The sequence below is a fragment of the Pipistrellus hanaki genome, assembly GCF_964339955.1.
Source record: "Pipistrellus hanaki genome assembly, chromosome: X".
NCBI lineage: Eukaryota > Metazoa > Chordata > Mammalia > Chiroptera > Vespertilionidae > Pipistrellus > Pipistrellus hanaki.
In genome coordinates, this window is record NC_140524.1 from 11,842,512 (window position 1) to 11,870,094 (window position 27,583).

The 27,583-nt window shown below is 42.2% G+C and overlaps 1 protein-coding gene across 1 annotated transcript; it reads right to left on the bottom strand.

Moving 5' to 3' along the window:
- Positions 1-4,096: 4,096 nt before the first annotated feature.
- On the bottom strand, positions 4,097-24,805 carry GABRQ (gamma-aminobutyric acid type A receptor subunit theta). Its single transcript, XM_084871067.1, has 9 exons — positions 24,428-24,805; positions 22,186-22,274; positions 16,174-16,241; positions 15,347-15,567; positions 13,466-13,548; positions 12,776-12,913; positions 12,039-12,191; positions 10,427-10,680; positions 4,097-9,824 (listed from the first exon to the last, which is right to left on the bottom strand). The coding sequence occupies exons 1-9, from the start codon at positions 24,574-24,576 to the stop codon at positions 8,892-8,894; spliced, it is 2,088 nt and encodes a 695-aa protein (XP_084727193.1). The 5' UTR covers positions 24,577-24,805; the 3' UTR covers positions 4,097-8,891.
- Positions 24,806-27,583: the final 2,778 nt, after the last annotated feature.

The following is a 27,583-nucleotide window of genomic DNA, read 5'->3' on the forward strand; positions in this document are numbered from 1 at the left end:
GCCGACTAGACCTTTGAATTTTCAAAATAGATGATCAGATTGTGATCAAACACTATCTCTTTATTTTCAATATTCATACATATTATTTATGTGACATCCACAGCTCTGGCTTTGTCTTCCAGTATAGTTATGAATTGTAGAGGTGAGAATAAACATTTATGTGTAGTTCCTGATTTTAATAGGGTTGCTGCTAACATTTTACACTTAAGTATGCTTACTGTTTATTTTAGGAAATGAAAGCTCCTCTAATCTTAGTTTGCTACAACTTTGAACTATGAATTCATCTTGAATTTCTTTAAAATACTTTTTCTTTATTCATTGACTTGATCAAATGATTTTTATTTTCTCTAATTTGCTAATGTAGGGAATTACAATTGAAAATAGTTTATAATGTTAAATCATATTTTTATTTCTCAGACACACTGTTGATTTAATTCTCTGCTCCACTGAATATGCTAATAGTCATCAGAAAAATTCCAAGTGGATTCCTACAATATAGCTGACTAGTACTCTTCAAAACTGTAAAAATCATAAAAAATAAGGAATGTCTGTGAAATTGTCACAACCAATAGTATCCTAAGGAGGCTTAATGACTAAATGTAATGTGGGATCCTACATGGGATCCTGAATCAGAAAAGGACATTAGATAAAAACTGAAGAAATTTGAGTCAAGTGTGGATTTTTGTTAATAACACTGTAACAATATTAGTTCAGTAATTGTGACAAGGGCACCATAATATAGCATGTTAATAATAGAGGAAGCTGAATGTGAAGCATATGGGAAGTCTTTGTACACTCTTTTCAAAAATTTGTGTAAGTCAAAAACTATTCTAAAATAAAAAGTTTTTTTTTGTTTTGAAAATTTAAAAAGGAAAAACTTAGCCAACTGTAATAGATAAATGATAAGTATGAAAAAACTATTAGCAAAACATCAAAATTATATGAAGAAAAGTTGAGAGCTTTAAACTTTAAATTGGGAACTAGACAAGGATAACTGCTTCCACCAATTCTATTAAATATTTTCATAAAAATACTAGCCAGTGCAGTAATGGAAACAGAAAAAATAAAATATATACAGATCAGAAAACAAAAAACAAAGATGCCACAATAGATAGTTAGATTGTGTATGAAGAAAATTCAAAAGAACTGAAGTTAAATTATTAACTCAATGAAAGTGTATATAAACGTTGATGACTTTAACACCGATATACAATTTTTTTCAACAGCAATAATAGTATGAAAATAAAAGTAAACAAAATGTAACCTGTAACTTATCATACCAAAATCTCAAGTAAGAGTAATTCTGGCCAAATGACATTTAAGAACTTTGTGGAAAAATGGATAAATGCTACTTAGATAAATTAATAATGTTTGACATAAATATAAAATATGATACAATCATGAATGTGAAGCTTCAATGTTGAAAATATGTTAATTCTTCCTAAAATTAATCTATATATTGACTACAATACCAATAAAAAGCTCAAAATCCTTTGTGGGTAAGTATGTGTATTTATGTACATTTGTATATGAAACATGACAAAGTGATTCTAAAATTTAAATTGATATAAATTGGGCCAAGGCTCTCTTGAGATATTAGAAAATAAGACAAATTATGTTACTAAGTAAGAACTGTTAAAATACTATAGTAATTAAATTTGTTGTGTGAATTCAGGAGTTAACAAATAGACCAATGGAACTGCATAGAACTCTGAAATAGACATGCTTACACGTGAACCCTTGATTTATGAAAAAGGTGCAATTTCAGAGCAGTGGTGAAAGGACGGTGTTTTTTACGAATGACAGTGAAATAACTGGTGTCTATATAGAAAACAAAATGCAACTGGAACCCTCCTGTTATTATACAAATATCAACTGCAGAGGGGTTAAATACTTTTTAAAATTGCTATAAAAATGTTTAGCCATACATATAAGTATACAGAATAATAAAATGAACCTTTATATATTCTATCATCTAGAGCAGCAATTTTCAACTGTTTTCATCTAATGGCACACCTAAAGTAACTAGTAAAATTCTGCTGTTGAAAATCACCTACCTAGAGAGCTAGCAGCCTGGGTCAAGTAGAGCATGGATAATGCCGAAAAGGAAAGGACTATGGTAAAAGAGGCTTGGGACATTGGTCAGATTAGTAACAAAAAGAGTAAAGATTATATGAATTGAGGAGTATAGGAAATGGTAGCTTTTTCTGCCCCCTTATCTCCAATATTGATGTCCTTATTACCTCATGGGTGGGCCTTTTTTTTTTTTTTTTTTTTTTTTTTTTTCCAAAGAGCAGGACATTGTACTTAGCCATGGCTTGGGAGAAAGCTACCTGGGCCAAGGATCTGTTCATTTTGTCTCTCACTGCACCCATCTTTCTGCTGACCTCTGGAGCTCTTGAGAGTACATTTTGACATACCCATAGATGTATGACTTGACAACATGATTTCAGAGACTCATGACAAGGGGATGTTTTGCTCTGATGAAGGTGTCCTGTACATCCTGCTGCCTTGCAGAAAATCCTTTATGTATACCCCCACTACTGGGTCTTGGGTTACTTAATGAAGCAACAGAGGGGTCTCTTTACTTCTTGAGGTCAGGGGTACTTTAAATGGTGAGAGGATAGGAATCACAGAGTGATTCCACAGTGGTCAGGGAGCTTCCAAAGATGGCAATGGGAAGGACTCTTCCTCTAGCACATGAACTACCACCAGTCTCATCAGATAGAATGCAAATTCTGCCATAGCTGAGTTGGTCCTGGACAAAATGGACCTGGAGATGCTCAAGCCTTCAGTGAAATCTCTGACAAAACTACAACTAACCTTATTTTGGCATCTCAGAGTTTCTGAATTCTTCTGAGAGTCCTGTCAATAGTGTGGACAGATGAAAGGAAGTGTATGGAAGAGATATATGGATGGGCCCAGTATTAACACAGCAATTCCCAATGGGTGGATGAGATGACCAACAAGGGCTCTTTCCTCTTATAGGGCCTCACAGCCAACCAAATTGTGGCCCTATTTATGTGTGACCCAATTCTCATTTAGAGACTGAGACTTCCAGACTGATGCCTTTCTAATCAGGAGGTTCAAATCCCATTTTGATGATAGAGGGACTTCATTAAGACACTTCCATGACACTCAACTGCTGAGCCACATCAGGCAGGCCAACATGGCATTTTATTTTATTTTATTATTTTATTTTATTTTATTTTACTTTATTTTATTTTATTATTTTATTTTATTTTTTTCCTCACTCTTTTTATTTATTTATTTATTTATTTATTTTTAATTACTTATTTATTTATTTTATTGATTATGGTCTCACATAATTGTCCTTATCCTCCCATTCCCATCCCAAACCCCTCCCTACATATGCTCCCACCCCCCTGTTGTCCATGGCCACTGGCTAGGCCCATACAACATGGCATTTTAATGAGACTCTGCAAACTTTCAAAAACTTAAATATGATGTTCTCTTTTCACCTTCACAGGGTTTTCTTGCTCTCTATTCTGCAGGTCTACATCAGCAAAGGACATTTAAAAAATTATAAAGACCCTCCAATGGAAATAAATGCCTGTATTGTATTTTGGCACCACAATGGCTTGCTGTGTTTTAAAATACTTGTGTTTAAAATGATTAGAATAGTTTGTGCAAAAATATAAACTAATTTTACTATTAACGGTTACATTACCATTTCCCTTCTGCTCAAAAACCCTGGTTTCAAATGTCCCAGGGTCTGAGGAGGGCAATGCGCAAAGCTAGGTTAAGGGGAAGGTGAGCAATGGAAATAAGAAGTTTCCAGGGCTTGCCAAAACTGATTTGGCTCAGTGGATAGAGCGTCGGCCTGCGGACTCAAGGGTCCCGGGTTCAATTCCGGTCAAGGGCATGTACCTGGGTTGTGGGCACATCCCCAGTAGGGCGTGTGCAGGAGGCAGCTGATTAATGTTACTCTCTCATTAATGTTTCTAACTTTCTATCTCTCTCCCTTCCTCTCTGTAAAAAATCAATAAAATATATTTTTAAAAAAGGAGTTTCCAGGGCTCAAATAAAGCTCCCTCCTAACTCAACAGAGAGGAAACACAATGACCCATAAACATATTTGCCATTATATATTTATTTATTATTTTATTCTTTTGGATATTTACAAACCTTTATTTCATCATAATTTTTAGAAGCATAATTTTGTTTCTTTATGATTTCATTTTTGTAAATTCAGAACTGGTCAAGTCTTTTTCATGCAAGAATTTACATTTAATAAGGACAAAGGGCACCATGTCATCTTGTGGTGTCTCTGCCGCTCTGTATCCTTTTGTGGGTCAGGCCATCCAGGGCACATGGATCTTAGTCCTCCTCCTTTCTTGGTTTTCATCGCCTGGACCCAGCACTTCTCCTGAAGAAGTACATGTGTATATGTGTAGTTTTACTTTATTTCATCTTCCTCCAGAATGACACTGCATTGGCTGGCTTCTGAACAATTCCTTGGCACTGTGGTCAGTTGAACTACACATGGGCACCTTCAGTTCTGCTGATGACTATTGTCCCCAGGGACACAATCTGACAAGATGGTGGGTGCAAAGTCTTACACATGTTGAGTCAGCAGACAAACTGGGGCTTTTTCATAATTGAAGTATTTGAGGGTGACACTGTAATACCCCTCCCTCCCCCCCCCCTGAAAACCCAACACTGATAATAAAGATTTCATATTGATCACAGGACACGATACAGCAAGCATGAACACAATGAACTTTTTAGGACAAGTCACAATTTCCTTTGATGCTCAGCACCATAATAGGGTACCATATTGGTGGATAACTTAGCAAATGCATTCATTAGTTAATAGCTCAGAGGGTTAGTTAGCTCTTTTATGTACAGAATAAGGAATGACCACAGTCTCAGCAAAACACAACTCTAAATATACAAAGACTTTTCAGCATTGCTATTAACAAGATGACATGGATTGTAAGAATACATTTGACAAGCTCTAGTAAGACTCAACAGCTCCTCTGTTAGTTCTGCAAAGCACCCCACAGTGGCAGATGGAACAGGCGAGAATTTTGTAGGAAACATGTCCCATATAAACATAATAAAATGACACTTTGAAGAGACAGATTTTGTCTTTCCCATGGTAGTGATGGAGAGGGTATTTGAAGGGGAAAGTTAATATGATATCTCATGCGAGGAAAATAAAGGGAAAGTGGGTAGAGGATTAAGTGGGGGTTGCTCCATCCCAGACTTAGCAACATCTTTCCCTCTGTCAAAGATCAAAATTATCTGTTGCCACAAGCACTCTTTGGTTGGGGCTGAGAAAGGCTCCATGTGCCAAACCCCAGGAGTGCCCTACTAGATGCTCTGCACTTCCAGAGTTACTTAGTGTAAGGTATGGAGTAGGAGGGGATATAGGCAGCCAGCTGGAGAAGGTGTGCCTGTACCACTGGGGACAGCTAAGGATGGGGCTCAATAATGATGCTGAAGACAGAACAGACATTGAACATGACAAGGGGCGATCTGGCAATTTTCAAGCTAAAATGACCAAGTCTATGGCAAACTCACAAGGTATCATTGCCAGACCTCCACCTCACCTTGACACTTAGCCTCACACAGTGTGAGTTGCAGTACAGTTCAACACATTGCAGCACATTAGGGCAATATATTCTTTTTAAGATATACTATTATATCTAGCTATGTGGATCTATAGATATTTACAACTGGCCTCTCTACTCTTCTGTGCTTTGACGTTTTCCTGTGCATTGCTGCCGGATACACTTTAAATCCCATTTTTTGTCCCCACTGATCTAGTCTCTTTCACTAGTATGACCTCACCCTAAATGAACTGCTTGCCTCCCATAGGGCTCAAAGGCCCTCCAGGAAACCCAAATCCAAATCAACCAAACAATATTTAAGTCTTTCTGTAGCCATGTTGGGAGCTTCACATGTGGGGTAATTGCTCCCTCTCCAGCCTGGATCTTTCTGTGAGGGGTGTCCAAAAATAAAGAAACAATATTAGACTTTCCAGGGGCAACTTTCTTGTTTTAAATCTGTCTTACAAGATGTGTGTGTGTGTGTGTGTGTGTGTGTGTACAAGTGTAAACACATGATTGTGACTGTGTTTGTGGCTGTGTATTTGTGTATGTCTCTGTGTGTACTAGTATATGTATATACTGCTGAGGGTGAGTGACCAACATGTGCATCATGTGTGTATGACTGTGTAGATCTCTGTGGGTGTGTATGTGTAGAAGGCTATATTTATATGCTGTATCTATAGAAAACAAGAGGGGAGGTGACAAAATGGGTTGATTTGGGCAGGCAGTCCCTGGGACCTTTCGTACTTCTCTTCTTGGTTAGCCTTCTCACCCCTCTAACTATCTTTTTCCCTGGAGGGGATAGAAAGAAGAAGTTCCAAATCCAAGGCTGAGGTTTATCAACAACCATCCATCCCAGAGAGGCTACTAAAGCACTCCTGCCTCTGAATGGACCCACCACCACAGTCCATGCCTGCAGCCATCTCCCAGGTACCTTTAGTTCTCTGTATCCAGCTGTTAGTAGCCAATTCCCTGGGCCATTTCCTCATATCACCAAACTTCTTGGGGCTTACTCCAAGGTCAGGCTTACAAGGTGGTTGAAATAAAGGGATGAGTTATCAAGGCTATATACAACCTTCTCTATAGTTCTTTAGTTCTTTATATCATATTTCTGTTCTCAATGCACCTTCCAGGACAAAACAAAATGCTCTGAACTCCCTACTTATCCCGTGATTGAGCAATTCCTGCCTCAAGGCACTAAATTATCACTCCCCAAGACTCTAGGACTACATTCACTTCTGTGCCTTCTATCCAGGAGATAGCACAAATGGGTGGAGGGAGAAGGTGAGGAGCCACTCCCTGAAACAGGAATTGGAAAGAAGCAGTTAATCAGCCTGGCCAAATAGACACCTTCCCCTTCATGTGGGAACAGGCCAAGGAAATTCTGTTGATTCTAGAAGAACCACCAACAAGAAATACATATGCTTTCAGGTGTATTTTCTTTCACACCCATTCAAGTCAGATAAATAAGCATAAGTATGCACACGTGCACTTAGACCTACACACAAAATATACCCATGTGTGTACACACAAGCACATACATACATAAATCACAATTTTACACACTCTTTCATAGTGGTACACACACACACATATTTATCCACATATTGTTTTATATATATATATATATATATATATATATATATATATATATATATTCTTATACACACCAATAGAGATTTACACTGATATACATATAGCTATACAACTTTTCAAATAGTTGTACATGCACATAGAACTACCTTGATGCACACACACACACTGGTATACACAGAAACAAACACAGAAACACAGTGAAAAGGGGAGGTGGCTGAGGGATTGCAGGGGAGGCTGCCTAAGAAGAAAGGAGGACTAGATGCTGAGTGCTTTGCAAATCTTGTTCCTCCATGGCCTCAATCAAATGAGTTGGAGTTGTTTGGCACATTGGAGCACAAACCAATTTCTACTTCCTTTAGAAGCCCCAGCGAGTGGGCATATTCCATGTGTTCACACTGGTCACCAGCCTCTTCCTGCAGAAATGCTCCAGGTGCTATAGAATGAGGTCTGGTGCCTAGCAGAACCTAATGGAGCACCCCCTTTTGTAAAGTGGAGGGGGGGGGGAAATGGAGTGCCTCAGTTGAAAAAGTTAAGGGGACAAGAAGGGAGAGCGAGTGGTGTGGCTTTACCACTTACTGGCTGCATGTTCTCAAGCTCCATTTCCCCGCCTCGGAACATTGGGACAATGTGCTTTGCCTCCTCTGGCTCACAGGGCTCCTGTGAGGGTCTGACGATATGATGGTTCAGTGAGTTCATTAACACTACATTGGACAAATATAAAGGATTAGTATAGAGATTCACAACAGTTGTTCATCTGCTATTCTAGATCAGATGGTGAAGTAGCAGGTCAGAACTTTTCTAACCCTAATCTTCATTCACCAGTACTTGTTCTATGACTAGTGTTCAAATCAGCATCTGACCTAGAAACATGTACTAAGTCCCTATTGTCAATCATTCTGGAGCAGAGATGTAGATAAGAGAAGTTCCAACCCCTCCAAAGATGCCAGTTCAATTTGAGTAATCTCCAACTTGACATTACTCAGCACCTCACAAGCTCCTGCTGGAAACATGCTCTCTCACCCTGACATCTCACTCAGCACCCCTAACTACCCACCCACATTCCATTCCCAATCCTGTGCTACAACAACATAATCAAAATAAAACAAAAATAGTGCGAAAAAGGCACTTTCAAAAGTCCTCAGTTTTCCTAGAGCCAGTCTTCTACACTTCCAAGCCATAGCTAGCTCTTCCCCTATGCGTCCTAGCCCAATCAAGCTTGACTTTCTCCCATAAAACCCTAAGCAACAGGTGAGCAAGGATCCTAACCACAAGGAGAAAAAAAAAAGTATAAGAAAAAAAGTAATGAAAAAGAAAATTCAACACTTTAGGGGGACAAAAAAGTGCCTAGCAATGTTTGTGCACATGGCTCAGCTCCTTCCTCTTTCCCTCAAGCTGGCTCCTCTCTGTCCTCTTAATATTTTCAGGGGCTTTTCTGTACTTATTAGATATTAGAAATATTTGAAAAGGTGGCAGTCTTCCAGTAAAAAAGAAAAATCAGTTAGGATTGACCTCTTTTTCTCAATCCCTTTCTTTCCAGCCAGAACACGTTATTACCAACTACTCACCACCTCATATTTATAAAGAGAAAGGTAGAACTGATTTGACTGTCCAAATAACCAAAATTAAATGAACAAAGGAAAGAAGGCAAAATGGAACCAAAAGAAACTGTGAAAGGAGCACAACACAGTGTCCCTGTTACTCTGAGGCAGTATGCGACTAAAAGCTATGGTATGGCCAGTAAATAATGTTGAACACCACAAAGGCAAGAGGGAAGAGGATACGGCACCACTTATCAATATTAGGAATGTAGTCAGGGTCAAAGATATCAGAAAAAAGCCTTTCCCTGCAGGAGTACCCAGGGCTTGGGGGGCAGCTATCATCAGATTCTGAACTACTGTCCTCATCTTCATCAAAACCCATGAAATTGTCGTCATCATCATCATGGCTCCAGGTAGCGTCATCATCATGCTGCAGTTGGTTCTGGACGTCAAGGTAGTCTTGTTGAATGTTGATGTCACCAGGCAAGTGAAGGAACTCCTCACGGCATCTATGCATGTTATCAGGCTCACAGATTGCTTCTGGCACACACCTCTGGCTATGGATGAGCAGATGCTTTCTATTGGGGCCATAGCCATGGTTGTCTTCCAAGTTGTAGCTCTCTTTAGGGTCTTCTGGATAACAGAAGGTCTCAGTATGGCAATGGGCCTCACCAGGATTGTAGATTTTTGTCGGAATAACACTGCCATCAGTCTCGAAACCATTAACGGGAGAGTCACAGCTGTGCAGTGTCTGCTCTGAGGTGGAGGAGAGATCATTCAGGCTTTCTTCAGTGGCCAGCCAAGACTGGAGTGAGAGCGAAGACAGTGAGCTGAGGCTTTCTGAGGTGGCCAGAGGGACCAGGTCTGAGATGAGGGTCAAAGAGATAAGACTTTCTGGGCTTGCTGAGTGGGCCTGCACTGATCTAGGGAGAGGAGAGCCACTTTCGTCTTTGATGTCAAACTGGGCATCTTTTGAGGAAACAGTGGGTAGACACATAAAGTCAGCAGAGTCACATCCTACATGAATAAGCACTTGCGGGGAGGGAGGAGCACTTGTGATCTGTTCGACTGTCAGAATCTCCTCTTCCAGGCTTCTCTCGCACAGATCGGGCTGAGAAACAGGACCAAGAGGCTGTTAGAATGTAAAGGGAGTCCCTGGTGGCTGCCAAATCTGTGTAACTCTGAGGCAGCTGCTCCCTCTGGAGTGTTGTGTAGTGAACAAAGGCAAGGCCTCTTCAGGCAGTTAAGATTTGGCTCCCTATGAAGGAAGGGGTGGTGCTAGACATTAATGTACCACCAGTAGCAAAAGCCTCAGCATGGCTTTGGGAGTCAGAAAAGCAAAGGAAGGAAGGGTAGGCCAGCCTCTCTGTTGTCTGTTTTCTTTTCCCTTTCAACCTCCCTATGCTCCCTTTTGCTCTGACTCCATCGCTTGCCCTGGAAGCATGCTAAGTGGACTGGATTTGAAGAGCAAATGTCTGGAGAAATCCAGCTCTGCCACTTACAAGCCTTGTGACTTTGGACAATGACTTAACCTGTAGAGAAGTGATAATAAATTTTTCTACTTCTTTGTTATCTGCTGTGTGTGTGTGTGTGTGTGTGTGTGTGTGTGTGTGTCTGTGTGAAAGAAATTACTATGAAATGTGAAGGGTCAAGTGCCAAGCTTAGGCTAAAGAGGCACTCAAGAAAAGCTTATTATCAGTCAAAATGTCAAACCTGCAGCTCTGGTTCCAGCTGGTAGCGATATTGGTCCATGATTTTTCGGGCTCTTCTGCATAGCCTATAACAGCGACTACTTTCTCTTCGGCTATAGAGAAGATAGTTGATGTAGACATATTCCAGCAAGGACAGGAACACAAAGATGAAGCAGACAACCATATAGATGTCAATAGCCTTGATACAAGAGAATTCAGGCAGTTTTTCCCGCAGGTGTGAATTGATGGTGTGCAGGATAAACATTGAAGTCAGACCTATAAACAACATGGCATAGGTGGCTGAAGTTCTTGGCAAGCCATTGGACTCACATAGTATAGAAAGAGAGCAAATAAAATTTCTGTGGTGGGGAGGGTTCTCAGCAAAAAAAGGCCTTCAGCTCTATAAGCCTAAGACTTTTGCTCTTTTTTTCCTCCCTATCTTTATACAGAGTCTGTGTTTCAATGTTTCAGTGACTTCCTATTGCTCTTAGGATCAAGTAAAAATTCTCTAGCTATGATTTCACAGTGATTTACATCTCCAGCCCTATTTTACCCTATAGAGTGGTCCTTATCCTTTGCCTTCTAGTCCATATACTTTTCCTTAGTTCCTCAAAACTAAATGATATCACATCCCTAGAAGGTTTTGTGAGTCCTAAAATATTACAGCAATATAAAGTTCTAGTATAGCATGTGTTCCTAAGGAAGGAGGCTAAAGAGTCTGCCTCAAAGATGGTGAAGGAGAAACCAGACCTGGATCTAAGACACACTGCTTTCTTTGAGGTAAGGCCAGATATACTTAGGAGTTGGTTTCTTAGGCTCCTCCTTGTTACTGCTAAAAAAAAAAAAAACTTTGATGCTCCACATTGCTTAGCCATGAAATTCCCACTGCTTAAACTACATTTTAAGGTCTTTCCAGGTCAAACCAAGCTTTCTTTCCGCTACTCTTCCCCAGCTGCTGCTCTGGCTGCTTCACTTTATGATTTAGTCCCCGCCCCCCCTTTAGGGCCCCTGGGCCTTTAATCAATTTATTTCCTCTTTTAGGGAATGGCAGGTCTTGTGTCTCTGTCTCCTACAAGTTTTGAAAACCCAGTTCACGCAACAGTTTCTTGGTGAAGTTTTAGCTAAAAGCAAAAAAAAAAACAAAACAAAACAAAACAAACAAACAAACAAAAAAACCAAAAAAACCCCCCAGCAATAACAACAACAAAACTTGGTCATTTCCTCCTCTGGATTCCAGTGGCATCTGTCTTGGTCTTCCATTAAATACTCATTGAGGGCAGCTCATTTAATAGTCCTCTGCTGCCTAGCAGGGCATTTTGATATGTTTCTTAATCAATATTTGTTGTATTGCATTTCTGATCTACATTTATGACTTGTCCATTCATCTACTATATATCCAGAAAATAATGAATTCTGGTACTTTGGGCCCAACACATGAAGACCCCAGCCCTGATTTTTTTTCACACCTGTTGGTCTCTCTGCTGGGGATTAGCTAAGTACCTGTACAAATGCTTGTTGGGTAGGACTTATCTTGTTTCCTTGCCTGTGTAGTCACACACTGTTCCTAGTACTCTTCCCTTACTCTCAGCTTTTTTTCTCTCTGGGATTGGGGGGAGAGGAAGGACAGGACCTACCGATTGTCATCCTGGCTACAGAAGATTCATAGTTCATCCAAAACGTCACCCAAGAGGAAATAGTGACGATGATAGTAGGCCAATAGACCTGCACAAGGTAGTGGATAATTTTCCTCTGGATCATGAATTTCAGTACAAGTCGCACATAGGAACCTGGCAAAGAGACATACTGGTATCAGGGTGGCAGGGCTAAGGGGATTTTCAGGGTGAAGTACAGGATAGAGGAAGGGAAATCAATGGGCAGTTCATTTTCTAATACTATAGCCTAGGTTGTCTGCCAAACAGACCACATTTGCTGCCTTAAGGACAGTGACAATGGCATGTGTCTGTAGGCCCATGTGGCATAGCAATTCTGCTTTTTCCTTCTTCCTTTCTCCCTTCCTCCATTTCAACTAAAGTTTAAAACTTGGAGAGACATGACATATTTCAAGCTTCAAACAGATGGAGGGTGAGGGGCTGGCCCTGAGAGGAGGCCTGCTTTTATCAACATAAGCATGAATCCTTAATACCTGTGGAGTGAGTGTTAAACTTGGCCAAGTGCTTCCACAGCCATTTTCTTATTTGCGGAGAGTAAGTCACAAGGACTTTATGAATGGTGTTTTTGCAAGGTTCCAGAATCAGAAAAAAATAGTAAAGGAGGCTGTGCAGAGTGTAGAGGTTCAAGGCAGAGGTCCCCAGGAGTTTACCAGGATACCAAAGAGACAAGAGATAGGAGACAAGGAAGCAGCCAGACCCACCTGTGTAGAAAACCTCCTCATTTCTAGTTACTTTCTTTCCCAGGAGGGTGAACTGAGGGTTCTCTATCTTTTCAGTCCCCTGGATGGCATTCTCATCACCTTCCCAGTATAACATGATGTCTTCAACTGTGTAACCATCTGGGAAACAGAGAGTAACAGTAACATAGTTATTCAATCTCAGAAAGCAGGGAAAGGCAGATTTCATACCAGCATAGTCTGTGGAATCAAAGAATGGTTGGAACCTGCATTTTTTGGGGGTGGGGGTGGGGGTTCCTTTGTGTTTTGCTGAGTCTGAGTTTTGGGGAGGGGACACTTGGAAAGGGAACTCTCAGTTTGGAGGGTTGGTTTTTGTTTTTGTGTTTGTTTGTATTTTGCCAGGAAGGAAAGCACAGCAATGTGTTTCTACCCACTAGCTGATGCATAATTTCCCAATAGCAAGGTACAATTTTCCCATGGGACTATTACACCCTAAAGTACACCTTCTCTCAGATGCCTGTCTATCTATCTATCTATCTATCTATCTATCTATCTATCTATCTATCTATCTATCTAATCTAATCTATGAGAACAGAGACGGGGAGGCAGGGAGTAGGGGAGATATGCCATTCCTCTCACTATAGAGTCTGTCTTTAGTTTCCTGATGGCCACAACCACAGGCAGCGAAGAAGGGGCTATGGGAGATAGACTTACAGCTCTCCACCTCCAGCTTGCAGGTCTGCTTGTCCAAAGGGTATTTCTGAAGATCCATAGAACAAGATGCTGTGGTAGTGAGTCTGCAAAGGAAAAGCAAAAGCAAAGGAAAAGTGAGTCTAGCCCAGGCAAAGTGAGAACATTGAAGGGGTGGGAAAGGAGAGGTATCCCAAGGACTGACCTGTCCAACACCTTCCTGTACTTCCTACACTAGAGCTGAGCCCTCCCTCCTTCTCTCCTTCCTTCCTTCCTTCCTTCCTTCCTTCCTTCCTTCCTTCCTTCCTTCCTTCCTTCCTTCCTTCCTTCTTTCCTTCCTTAAGGTAAGATGAGGTATAATTATATAAGGATGAGAGAGAGACATTGTATGTGACAAAGAAACCAAGAGATATGGCCTGACTTGAACTAATAATACATGTGTGGCATGTCAGGACACCTCAGGATGTCAGAAGAAGAAGGGTACTTGAGGAAACTGAATGCAGAGACAGAAAAGGGACTTTTTTTGCTCAAGACTCCCAAGAGGAAACTGCTGCACGGAAGCAGCTAAAGCTCCACATCTGCTGTGCAGTGCTCACATGAAGTCCTCAGGTATAGATGGCCCAGACTCATCTTTGGCCATGAAAGCTGTTACCACCCCACAGTGCTCTCATCTTTGTGTATCTGACTTTGAGGGTACTGTGAACTAGCAAAATGTCAGTGGATATAAATGGGTAGGAGGAATTAACATATCTGAAGTGGGCCATGAAGTGTTGGGCAGAGGCTTCAAGTAGCCCTGTGTTGGATCCGTGAGAGGAATCTGAGGAGGAATCTTAAAGAAGCTGGGAAAATGAGAGAAGTGACCACTGCGAACAGGATAGTTTTAAAAGCTCTGTGTTATCTCAGCTGGGGGGCTCTGCTCCAGCCCTTATCCTACCATTCCCAGCTGCTAACCCCAGCCTAGTTCCTTTCAACTTTTGAAGTTATTTCTATTTTACACAGTGAGTAAGTTTGTTTTTATTTTTATTTTTATTTTTTGTGTGTGTGTCCCTTTTATGAATCTTCCATGCAGTACTAATCAGCTGAAGTCCCCTTTAAATGAAACAAGTGTGATCAGTGTCTTGTTCCATGCAAGCTTTGTTATTCTCTGACTCCAGCACCTAGTTCCATGGGACAGTGGATGGGTAAATAAAAGGGAAAAAAGAGACAGAGCAGGAGTACCCTAGATAAAGAGGGACTCAGAAATAGAGCTGAACCCTGGCAGCTACCTCTTGGGGAAATTTTCTGAGCTAAATTTCTCTCTTATGCTTAAGTGATGGTTTGTAAGAGATGACACTGTGAGGAGAGCCTTGGTGGCTGTCTGCAATGTTATATATGGACCAGTGAGGAGCTCTAGCATGCACACATTCTGTGCATGCAAAGCCACAGACAACAAAGCCATACTGCATACCTCTGGGACTCTATATAATACAAATATGACCAATGGCACAGCTCGGGCCCCTCCCTTACTGTATGGACTTCAAAGTTTATATGATTTCCCTCCCTCACTGCATGGGAAAGAAAATACACAAAGATAAATAACAGAATGTCTACAATGCTAAGGAAGAGGGATAGAGCTTCCAGTGAGAATCAAGGAGGATTTATTGACAAAGAAGGCATTTGAGTTAGCAACTGAATGATGGCCAAGATTTGGACTCATGGAAAGGGCCACTCCAGACAGAAGCAACAGCATAAGTCAAGGTGTGGAGACAGGATAGCCAAGGATGTCTGTGGAAAATAGGGTGAATGAGGGGTCAGTGCAAGACAGGTTTGAAGAGCAACAGGATTCTCTGTGTGTCCCTTAGAGTACATTCATGGGATACTCAGTGGGAATTATGAAGCCTATCCCCTGACCCCTGGAGAACTCACCGCATGCCATAATGCACCGTTCCATCTGGGTGAAGCTGAAACATACGATTTTCCACACTCATGTCATGCACAGGGGTATCCTTGCTATTTAGAAAGTAGCAGTCGGGAACCCACAACTTGTCAGCCATACGATAGTCTAGAGTCAGGTTTAAGTTGGTCTCACAGTATGCTAGACGTGGATCTTTCCAGGTTTGAAGAAAAAACATCGTGACCTTAGAGTCCTGGGGAAAGAAAGGTAAATCTCAATTGTGAGCGAGGGTGTCCAACTTTTCATTCTCAGAGAGCGTGTGTATGTATGCAGGCATAAGAAATACAGTATACAGGGGTCTCCACCCATCTTCCCTTTTGTATGACATAAAATCAAACCACTGCTCCTTTGTGTGTAAAATTAAAGAGAGGTTTCTGGATTGTGTGGACACCAAAGGAAGGGATTATCACTACTTGCTCCTGGTTTTTGTTTTGTTTGTTTGTTTTTTTGCAAAACAGAAATTCCAAAAGTTTTGGCTAAACATAATTTTATATAATTGAAGTTAACAGTGTTTATTTTTATGGTTTGTGTTTTATGTGTGTTTTTTTAAGTCCTTATCTACCATAAAGGTGTAAACACAGTATCCTATATTATCTTTTAGAAACTTCATAAGCCTTTTAAGTCTAGAATCCATCTGGATTTCTTTTTTTTTTTATTCCAAGTGGTTGTAGTTTCTAAAAACTACTGTTTCTCCATATGAGCTATGTTGCAGGTCAGAACAACTGGAGTTGGCTTATGATCTTGCCCATTGTTCCATGTACTTTGTCCCCAGTCTTATGGCTGGAGCTGACATACTTACCATAGTTACTTCTGAGATGTGGTCAATATTGGAGACATACATAGATATTCCCACAGGCAAAGGGTCACCTGCAACATAGGAAGATAATATTACATGTAGGGTAAGATAAAGGGTAAGAGTCTGAACTCAGGAGCCAGACTGCCTGGTTTTGAACCCCATTTTGACACTTACTAGCTGTGGGACCTTGAATAAGTTACCTAACCTCTCTAAGCCTTAGTTTCCTCATGGGTAAAATGAAGATCATTTAAGCACTGGTCTCATAGTTAATGCAGGACAAGAACTTAAAGCAGGACCTGGCCCCTGTTACACTAAAAAGGAAGAAATTCGGGAAAAATAAAGAGAAAATAGGTTTGCGAAGCACTCTTCTTTTAAATGTTTTCCTGATAAAAACTAAGGAGCAATAAGCCCAAAACTAAGAGCTAAGATTTTTGATGTGTATGATATTTGTATGAGTGCATGTGGGTGTGTCATGTGTGAGGGAATCCATGTTTTTGTGTGAATGAACGTGTGAGCTGTGCACATGAGTTTATGTGAGCATAATCACAGGGATGAGTAAATATGTGAGTGTGTTCATGTGTAGGTGAATGTGTTAGTGTGCACATAAGTGTATGTGAGCATGCCTGTGTGTGAGAGAATGCATGAGCATGATTGTGTGCTTCAGTGTGTGCTGTGAGCACATATACATGCATGTAGGCATGTTGTATGGGAGTGAATCTATGAGTGGGTTCATGTGCAAATGAATATTTGTGTGTGAATGAGTGAATGTGTGACTATGTGTGAGTGTTATGTGAGTTTGTTAACATGCAAAGAAATGTGTGAGCATGGGTGTACTTGGGAACTTAATCTGTGTGTGTGTGTGTGTGTGTGTGAATGTGTTTATGTGAGTATATCCATGTATATGAGTGAATCTGTGTGTATTCATATGCGTGAATGCATGAATATATTTGTGTTTGCATATATTGTATGTGAGTAAATATGTAAGCACATGCAATCATGTAGGCATGTTGATGTGTGAAAGTGAATGTGTGAATGTGCAAGTGGATACATGAACATCTTTGCATTTGTGAGTTTGTCTGTACATGTATTTGTATTTTCATTTATGTGAGAATCTTTGTGTATGAGTGACTGTGTGACCATGTACATATGTGAGTAAATATGAACATGTTTACATGCATGAATATTTCAATATTATTTAAATGTTTTTGAGGGAGTGAATGTGTGAGCATTTCCATAAGTATGAGTGTATTCATGTTAGTGTATATATGACATGTGGATGTGTGAATGAAGCTATGCAAGCTAATAAATGTTAGAGCACATTTATGAGTGAATGAATGTATGACCATTTGTATTTATGTAATTGAGTGTACTGTGTGGGAGAAAATATGGGTTGTCTGTGTGAGACTGCTCACATATTAGTATATTTGTCAGCACGTCCGTGTGTGAGTGAATACATGGTCATGTTTGTGTGTGTAAAGCTGTCTTTACATGAGTGTATGTGGGTATGTTTGTGTGTTGAGTCAATGTATCTGTTCACATGTATGAGTATGTTCATGTGTGAGTCTGTGTTAGTATGTTAAGTGCTTATAGGAGGGAATGTATAAATGTGTACTTTTATGAGCATTTTTGCATGAGTGACTCTATGTATGTGAGTGAATATTTGGGGATGTAAGTGTGTGATTGTATGTGTCTGTATATGAGTGAATATGTGAAAGTTTGTGTGTGTGACCTTGTTCAGATGCAACAAATAACTGCAATAAGTTATCATTATTATATACCCATGTTCACCATATACACTGAGTGGCCAGATTATTATGATCTCTGAAAATAATCTGGCCACTCAGAGAGTGTGATATATATATATATATATATATATATATATATATATATATATATATTACAGGCTCTGTGCATGAATTTGTGCATGGGTGGGGTCCAGCCAGCCTGGCCAGAAGGAGGGGACATGGGCTGGTCGAGAGGACAATTTGCATATTAGCCTTTTATTATATAGGATATACACTGAGTGGCGAGATTATTATGTGTTCAGAGATCATAATAATCTGGCCACTCAGTGTATATGTGAGTATATAAGTGTGAGTGTATGTAAGCATATTTATTATGTACTTGAGTGAATGTGTGAACATGTCTGTAGTGTAACTGTGAGTCTACATAAGTGTGGTTGTGTGTGAGTAAACCTGTGGTCATGCTGAGATGCAAGTGAGTTCATGAGCAAATTCATATGTGTTAGTATATCACTGTGCAGGTATCAGTGAATTGTGAGCATGTTAATATGTGCATTTGTGCATGCTGATGTCTTTATGTATTAATGAGTGAGCATGTTTATGTGTGAGGATGTTTGTGTGAGTTGGTAAATATGTGGACATGTTTGTGTGTGTGTGAATGAGTGTGCTCATGTATGAATGAATATATGAGCATGTTTGCTTGTATGTGTGTTAATGTGGGAGTATGTATATGTGAGTGAATGCATTATTTCATGTGTGTAAATGTTTAAGTATGTGTGTGAATGAATTTGTGTGGACATGAGCATGTTTGTGTGTGCATGGTTAGCTATGTTCATGCATATATGTTAATGTCTGAGCATGTGCATGTGAGTGCATGTCAGTATTTATATACGTGTGAGTAAATTCATCAGTGTATTGAATGTTTGTGTATGTTAGTGTGTGTGTGTGTGTGTGTGTGTGTGTGTGTTTCTGCCTCCTGGCTTTCTTTTTCAGACCTAGGTCTGAGTGCTGCCCACTCAAATGTGATTAGGAATGTGAAAATATATATTAAATTATAAGGTGAAAAAAATGCATTTTTATTGTTTCCTTATTGGCTCAAAGCTGCCTTCACCAAGTCCCACAGCTGTCATTATTCTATGTGTATTACATAACACTGCTGCTATGGAAGCATGTATGACACCTGCAATTCAGCCTGTTGGTTTCATTGAGGGCTGACTAACCAGAAGCTCAGCTTCTAAGTAGCAAATGTGTTATTCCTATCCCAGTTCTTCAAAAAAGCAAAGTGTACTGGGAATCAGCATATGCATGTCAGCTGAGAAGTAAATGGGCCTCTGTGTGAGGTCATAGCCCAGGTTCTAGCATCCAGGTTTATTGTGAATAATCTCCAGGAAAGTACTCTAGTGACAGGGGTTTCTAGAAATGAAGTTCTTTATTACAGACTTTCAGGTTCCCCACATGCCTTCAGAGGATGGATGCTGTGTTAGGCAATTATCAAGCCCCAAAGAGGCCAGGCAGTTATCCCCTCACCACCTCACTGCACTGTCAGACTTCTTATCCTAGACCAGTCAGTGCCACTCAGGCAACTCTATCTCCTATAGAGCATAACCATGTTCAAGGGCTCCCAGTTAAAGGGGCAAGTGAGAGCTAAAATACAGTCATCAAGTCATGTGTTCTGGCTTAGGGATATAGTCTGAGAAGTATTTATATTATATCCACCTAGAGGGGACACCTTATGTGCTAGCAGTGATCAAGATTAGAGCTAAGGTATCCCACATCCCTAAAGGCATAAGAGAATGGGAATAAGAAGCTTCCATATAAGGTGTCTAAGTGTTCTCTCTGGGGTTATGGCCTCAGCCCCATATCCCATTGTTGTCACTCCTGATGGGCTCAGGAAGGCAGGAAAAGTGGAAGGGGTAACCACTTCCTTCCCTCTGGGAAACTGTGTTGCCTCACCTCTTCTTCCTCTCTAGAATCCATCAGAATACTAGAGGAAGTCAAATAAATAAAGGAATGATGACGATATCCCATTCATTCCTTCATTCCACACCTATGTCATGCCAGGTGCTGGGCTAGACAAAGCCCCTCAGGGGTTTGCATTTGGAAACACTGTGGAGTCAACTTCTCTTGCCCAGAAGGAAGCAGCTTTGTTAATTTTCCCTGGCTCCTCTTCCTCCACTTCCTCTCCTTCTCAAAGATATAATAAGGCTCCCATCTGAACCTGACCCAGTTAGGTGTGGCCTCTGCATTAGGGGTGCGTATGCCTGGGGGTGGGTGGGGCTTGAAATTCTACTTCACTTCAGACACAAAGGGGAATCTGACTCTTGTCTAGTGGGAGGCTTTACAGAGAGTTCTGGTTCCCTCAACCTTGAATCCCCTAACTCATATATCCCATTGATTGTTTTTCCTCACAATACAACAGCCCCAGATTTAAAACCTATAGTGTCTCCTGACTAAATGTTAGAAGGTCCAGTGTTATTCTAGCCCTCCTACCTTCGTATACTGTTTGGCCAAATAAGTAATCCATCTTTCTCATATGCCTTAGTCTGCATATTCATAAAGCTTATGAGGAGTTTGTCAGATGCTAAGCATCAGATGTAAACAAATGCAAATTAGCTCAAAATATGCATGTATTGTGAACCAGCCACATCTGACAATCCCCAGAGGCTGGTCCTTGCCCTACTCCTTATCCCTAACCCTGGTGCCTACAGAGATGGCATCTCATTGCCATATACTGAAATGGATATTGGTCAGCCTTTGCTGAGAAACAAGAGAATGAGGAAAAGAGAAAACGTAATAGCTACTCTCTTGACACCCACCCTCTGGTGCAACTGATCAAAAACCTGTGTCATGAAATGGGATGCTGGTTGTGCCCTAACACCTGAATTCCTATATTGAAAAGAGCTTTCCTTCTGCCCTCTTCACTCCTTACCAGTCTCAGTGCATACTCACCTTGGATCCTGGGGTTGCACATTCTGTCTTCATGGAAGGAGCACGCAGCAAAGGGGACATGAGAGAGATGTCCCACCTCCAAGCTTAGCCCAGGGAGGCCACCTTGGTTTTCAATGTGCCTCCTCAGATAAATCACAGCCTTCCACCCCTCTCCCCCAAAAGGTCTACTACAAAGGAAATCCCCCACAGTTGTAAGCCCCTTAGGGTGGAGGCATTGTGTATTCAGAGGACCTTTCTCTATTCATATGTACAAATGTTAACCATTAGCACTCATTAACCCTTTAGAATGGGAGGCTCTACTACCACCTGCAGGAAGTGGAGTGCTTTCACTGATTTAGTCATTCACTCTTTTGTTTGTTTTTGCTTCTTTTTTGCTCCATTGAGCAGAAATGTGGCTAATCTCTAATGTAGTTCCTTTTGTTTGTCCTTGGTCTAGGTTTATTGGGCATTCCTTGGGCTAGAGGATGCTACTCCTATTCTGTGGGTTGCCTGGCCCTTATAAATTCTGTGACCCAGGCCATTTGCTTTTTACAGGTGTGTGTGTGTGTGTGTGTGTGTGTGTGTGTGTGTGTGTGGTGGTGGTGGTGGTGGTGGTGGTGGTGGTGGTGGTGGTGGTGGTCTTGTAGAGATATAAAGATAAACTGATGTATTGGCTTCCTGGAGGTTCAAGCATCAGTTTATTTGCCATTTCTCATCTCTGTGCTCGAGGTCTGAGTGCTGAAGTACTGAGTTTGGATTTTATTTGTCAGTTAAATAAAGCCATCAAAAGTTCCTGAGGTGATCAGGCTGGATTTATAAAGATCACGTTGCCTGGAGTGTGTTGAATAAAATGAACTTGGTGGGGTTTAGGGAGTATAGAGGACCCGGTGGGTAGGTGAAGTAGACAACACAAAGGAGACCATACCCTTAATTTTGAACTAGCTGAATAGGGTGAGTGTCCAGGGTGCCCAGAATGTATTTTCAAGTAGAAGAATATGTTACTGAATAGATGGGACAGAAAATTCTAGCCTGAGAAGCATGACACTTGTGTTGTTTAGCATACCCATTTCTGGGGTTAACACTTTTCCAGCCACACCAGGAAGTGATCTTCAGGATTTCTCTGTGTAATTGTAAAGGAGTACAGAGGTAGGGCAGAAGGCAGAGAAGTGGGGGAAATTAGGCCTTTTGGCTCTACCCCTGGAGGTTGGAGGCCTGGTGGTGTTCACTGCAGGTCTCCGAAGGGGAGAGGCAGAAGTATTGAGCCAGGGGAGTGCCACTGGTCTGCTTATTGACTAGGGGTGGCTTGTTCCACTTAACATACGTCTTGTGTCTGGATGTATCTTACCTCCAAAATATGGTCTCAGACGGGCATCATATCCTGACAGCACCCTGTCCAAAATCTTGCCAACCACAGTTTCATTTGCACAATTTTTGCTAAAACAGAGAAGTCGTTAGTAAATGATGCATTGCTTCTCAGAGAACAAACACCAAAGAGCACGCCAGGTGTCAGCTTGCCAGGGCCTTCTCTTCTGCACACACGCAGACCTGTACAGTCATACATGTATGCGTTTCTCCCTGCTCCCCTCCCTCCCTCCCTCCCTCCCTCCCTCCCTCCCTCCCTCCCTCCCTCCCTCCCTACGGTGAGTCAGCCAGAAGTGCAGCAGTGACGCAGACTGCAGACTCCTCTTTCCTCCTCCCCCTCTTTCCTCCTCCCCCTCTTTCCTCCTCCCCCTCTAAAGCTTTTATCTAGAGGGTGAGACGCAGGAATTGTATCCTGGTTACTAGGCAGGTTTAGGGATGGGAAGGGGGAGGCTATAGGGGATGTGAAGAGGGGATGGAGTGGACAGGTGGGAGCCTCAGATAAATGAATTGCTTCAATCCCCTAAGGATTCTCACCTTACCATCAGCCTGAATACAGCTTTCTGGGTTGGTGGGAATCTTTACATGAACACCTAATTGCCCCAGGAAAGCCATATTCTGCCCTCAGTGCCCTCCTGAGCTGATCCATCCAGTTTACATTTTCCAGCACAGTTGCATTGCCCCTACCTGGGCTAGGGCTGGGCATTTTGTTGACACGTCTATGTGAACCTTTTTTTATACCTGTTTTTAACACTTGGCATATGGCATATGACACAGAGAGAGCCTGGCTCATATAGCAGAGATTTATGACCCTCACCCAACCAAAACATTTCTAATCCTTGAGGCTCAAGGCTGTCATGAAAAAGCAATAACTTGTATTCTGGGAGCAGGCATCTCTCTGGTTAATTATGTGCTTCCAGCTTAGATGTGTCTTGGGTGAGAATATATAAGTAGATCCAGCTCAGCCCCACAAAGCCGATCTTTCCAGAAATCTCTGATGTGCTCACCCAATTCATCTAGATTTTCAGTGGGTCTCTTTCCCCCAAGAGGAGCTGGTGAATTAGGACAGGCTCTGGCTATCTCTATGATTCTGAGAATCTTTGACGCAGTGAGCAGGGAATGTCAGCCCCTGTACATTTCAATGTGCGCTTGTGCGCGCCTGCGCGATCTTGCGCTCCTGTGTGTGTGTGTGTGTGTGTGTGTGTGTGTGTGTGTGTGTGTTGGGTTGAGGTTTAGACCATTGCAGAGCTGTCTGCTGGAACCTTGCTCAACTACCCCCCCCCCCTTTTTGATGACATGTTCATTTCTGCTTTGCCATTAAAATTATTTCCAATCATATTTAATGACAAAATTTCATTACGCATCATTCCAAGTGTGCACATAAATTATTCCTGAATTACAGTAATGCATTCCCACCTGTTTAGGACTGCACATTACCCATATGCCAGCACTCAGGTTCCCAGGCCAATGCAAATACACATTTCTATGTCATCTACGCATAAAGGTTGACTGTTTAACATCTCTTCAGAAATTTGCAGACCCAAACAAACAAAATCACAGAAAAAAAAAAACAAAAACGGAATCTTCAAATATTTTCATAGGAATATGTACAAAAGTGCACCCCTCTTAGACCACCTGGTTATAGGGTTATATAGTCACCGATCACACTATCTGGGCTCCTGTGAAGATGAGTCATTAATTTCTACCTGCGGCATCAGAAAAGGTCCTCACTGCTCAACATGCAAACGCAAGAACACACACGCATGCGCCTCAGGGAGCAGATTAAAACGCACACTCAAACAGGTGTCTCTACTGCGTATGCTTTGTGAATTGCCCATCACCCTGCACCACCACCTCACACCAATCCCACAAACGCGAAAAGATGTGATTGGGGAAAATTGCCCATGGTCTTAGTCCCTGGGGATGGCTGGCAGACCCTGGGGTGAGGGCATCCTCTCCCCATCCCCAGGGCTGCAATTTGGGCATACAGGGCTCTGTCTGGCGCCATAGTAACAGGTGGGTTTTAGCACAGGACTTTTTTTTTCAACAGGTCGCCTCCATACCCCCACCCAATTTCCCTCAGGGAACCCGCAGGCAGGGCCTGAGTGCCAGGGCTCCTTGACCCGCGTCTAAGCCCCCCTCCCCCCAGCTCACTCTGTCCAAGTGGCATGAGGTTCTCCGCCATACTCTGTGGCTTCCCCACCCGCCCTGGTGGCAAACTGGCTTACCAATTGAAGACGTTATGGATGACTGCAGGCATGGTCGGAGAGAGCTCGAAGACGTATTCCGGGATGGAAGTGGTGTTGTTGCCCTCTGCGAGCCATGTCCTGATGAGTAGCAGGAGCACAGCGGCTCGCAGCATCGCTCTGATGCCCATGGCCGCAGCGCTATGGGGGCCAGAGAGCGTTTGAGAGAGCCCACTGCCACTGGGACAGGGACAGGGTAGGGACAGCGCAGAGCGGGTGCTCCGGAGGGTCTCTAGGAGACAATAGCTAATGTATGGGAAGCAAAGAGGGCGGGGGGAGCAGCCCCCGCAGCTCTGCGGCACACATCACCCAGGATGCTCCCGGCAGCTGTGATGGTGCGCTCCCGCAGCAGCTTCTGACTGCGACTGGAAGCTTGACTGGCTCCACCCACTCCTCCCACGGCAGCACCTGCTGAACCAATCCTGCGCTTCCAGTTGCCGCACAAGAAAGGCGGGAGCTCTTGTCTCCACCCAGAATCTGCGCTCTACTGTGTCTCCCCCCTCCCTTTTCAGGCCTCTGCAGAGGTTTCCAAGCTAGCCTGGAGACAGAGGCGGGGCCTGGCGGGGAAGGGGGAGGGGAGCCACCTGATAGAGAGCTAGGCTCTGATCTGTTGCTATGGAGATTGGCTTGGTCCTGCTTTTCCTCTTTGCAAAATGTAAAATGTGTGTTTCTTTTGGAAAAGCGTGTGCTCAAGAGGTTGTGTGTGTGTGTGTGTGTGTGTGTGTGTGTGTGTGTATGTGTGTGGCGTGGTGTGGTGTGTGTGTGTGTGTGTGTGTGTGTGTGTGTGATAATCAGGAGGTATCTAACTGCTGCTCATACCAAACCCCTGGGTCTCCAGTAACCCCATGTGCCTTGCCTCTGGGTGGAGTGCACAGTGATCACGAATCAGTTTTATGGCACTGCTAAGGCCATAGAGGGAGTGCCTTTTCATAAGTATGGACATTGGGCTCCAGGAAACAGTGAGTTTCTTGAAGGCTGTGGTTTCCCAGAGTATCCTTGACTCCAAGTTTGGGTGCCTGGGACAAAACTCAGGGAATTGGAAGGGTTTACCAACTGGGATCATCCTGAGTTGTGGCTCTATCCTCTAGCCAGGGCATGCAGAGTTGAAGTGAGGGTCTAAGGCTGACACCATTGAAGAAGAGTGTTTCAGACATTCAAGGGAATTAGCCCCTGGAGAGCAGGCTATGCCAACGCTCCTAAATTCTGGCCCCATTATGTGGAAAAGCCTGGAACTTTGACTAGAGGGTTCTTATTTTTTCCATTACCTTGAATATTGTCCTATGAAACAGAAGGGTCTTAAAGAATGAGGAAAATTCTCCACCTAATCCCTTCTGTTCTTCCCATCTCAAATCCAGGAAAATCAAGTTAAAAAAGAGGTTCCTCACAGTCCATGGGCCAGAAGGACAATCAAGAAATAGACCTCAGTCATGCTCAGCAGTGTTGAACCTCCCAGGCATGCCATTGAGAAGGAGCACAATGAAAATAAATTTCAAGTCCACTCTTGGTTAATTAGAACATTCACGCAGAAATACAGCCCGCTTCCCCTTTCTGTCAGCATTTGAAGAAGTGACTTGGGATTGCTTGTGCCCAGCAGAGCTTTAGTTGCCTGGTTGGCTGAGGTTCCCAGAGGTAAGGGTTTAACTCTATTTCTGCTTCCTTAACCATTTTAGAATCAAACTTTAAAAGTCTTGCAGTTCTCTGTCTTCTTTTCAAGAACAGACCACCCTCTGTCAGAACCGGTTTGATTCAGTGGATAGGGCGTCAGCCTGCAGACTGAAAGGTCCCAGGTTCGATTCTGGTCAAGAGCATATATCTTGGTTGTGGGTACATCTCCAGTAGGGGATGTGCAAGAGGCAGCTGATGGATGATTCTCCCTCATTGATGTTTCTAACTCTCTATCCCTCTCTCTTTCTCTCTGTAAAAAAAAAAAAAAAAAAATCAATAAAATATATATTTTAAAAAAACAGACCACCCTCATATCTTCCTTTCCCTCACTTTCCCCTGCTATTGCAGCAAATGTTCTCCTTCCCATGGGTGCAGAAATAAAAACGGATAGTGAGACATATCTGTCACTTACTATAATATACAGGAGTGGATCAATCGAACCTACTCCTACTGCTATTCTATCCCCATTCTCCCTGGTCACACAGGCATTGTTGTAGAGATAATCCTACACCATTCCAGGTCATTTTGTCCAAATATCTGGATTGTCATATGAAGAAACGGAGGCCCAGATAAGAGAAAGGGATTAAGCATATACAAAATGGTTACATAAGCATAGAGGCCCAAACTAGAATCCTGTTTGCAGGTTTGCCTATTTCTAGAAGGTTGTTTCCGGTGACTGAGCTTTGACTGGAAGTTCTGGCAACCGCCAGCAGGTGGGAGTAGATTTCTTTAGATGGATATTCTCAGCAACCTGGAATTAAATTCCAGGGGCAGTGGGTCCCTTGTTTGTCACGGTAAACCAGCCTGAAGCTTTAAGTTATAATTTTTGGGTGACCTTGTGACTATGGAGAGTGTCAAAAAGTGGATGATGATGATGAATTCACTTCCAGACCTTACATCCCAGAGGGCCCTCACACCAAAGAGTCTGAAAAGCAATACAAAAATACCAAAATGTACTTGTTGAACTTTTGTCTGGTTAATCTATTAGAAGATCCATAAATATACAAATTGAACGGACTCAAGCCTGAATATGGGATAATGTTATAGGAGAAAGAGTATTGACCTGAAGTTATCTATTTGTGTCCTGAACCAAGGTCTACCACATGACAGTGAATGTTCCAGTTTGACTGGAGTATAAGGTAAATTTAAAGTTAGACAAGAGGTCAGAGGCAAGAGATTAGGCAGAACCTGGCCTAGTGAGCACCACACACAAAATGCTCAATAAATAAATAAAGATAGTTTTGTAGTTAATTGTCCGAACCAAGGGATTTGATCCTTATTTTAGAGTCACCATAAGCTTTGAAGTGTTTGTGCAGGGGAATGACTTAATCAGAGTTGTGCCTTGGAAAAATTCCTGGTTACTTTGGAAAGGAGGGACTGGAAGTGAAATTGAGGACAATGAGAGCAGCTAGAAGGGTATTTTACATCTCTGCTCCTGGCAATGGAAGCCTCGGTGATTTGGACTAACTGTCC

What these genes read in the sequence shown, in the direction of transcription:
- GABRQ (XM_084871067.1), bottom strand. Translation starts at nt 24,576, where the DNA reads ATGGGCATCAGAGCGATGCTGCGAGCCGCTGTGCTCCTGCTACTCATC. An exon ending in ATCCATAACGTCTTCAATTG is followed by an intron (nt 22,275 to 24,427) that starts GTAAGCCAGTTT and finishes TCTCTGTTTTAG; the next exon opens with CAAAAATTGTGCAAATGAAA. An exon ending in TGAGGAGGTTTTCTACACAG is followed by an intron (nt 12,192 to 12,775) that starts GTGGGTCTGGCT and finishes TCTCTTTGCCAG; the next exon opens with GTTCCTATGTGCGACTTGTA.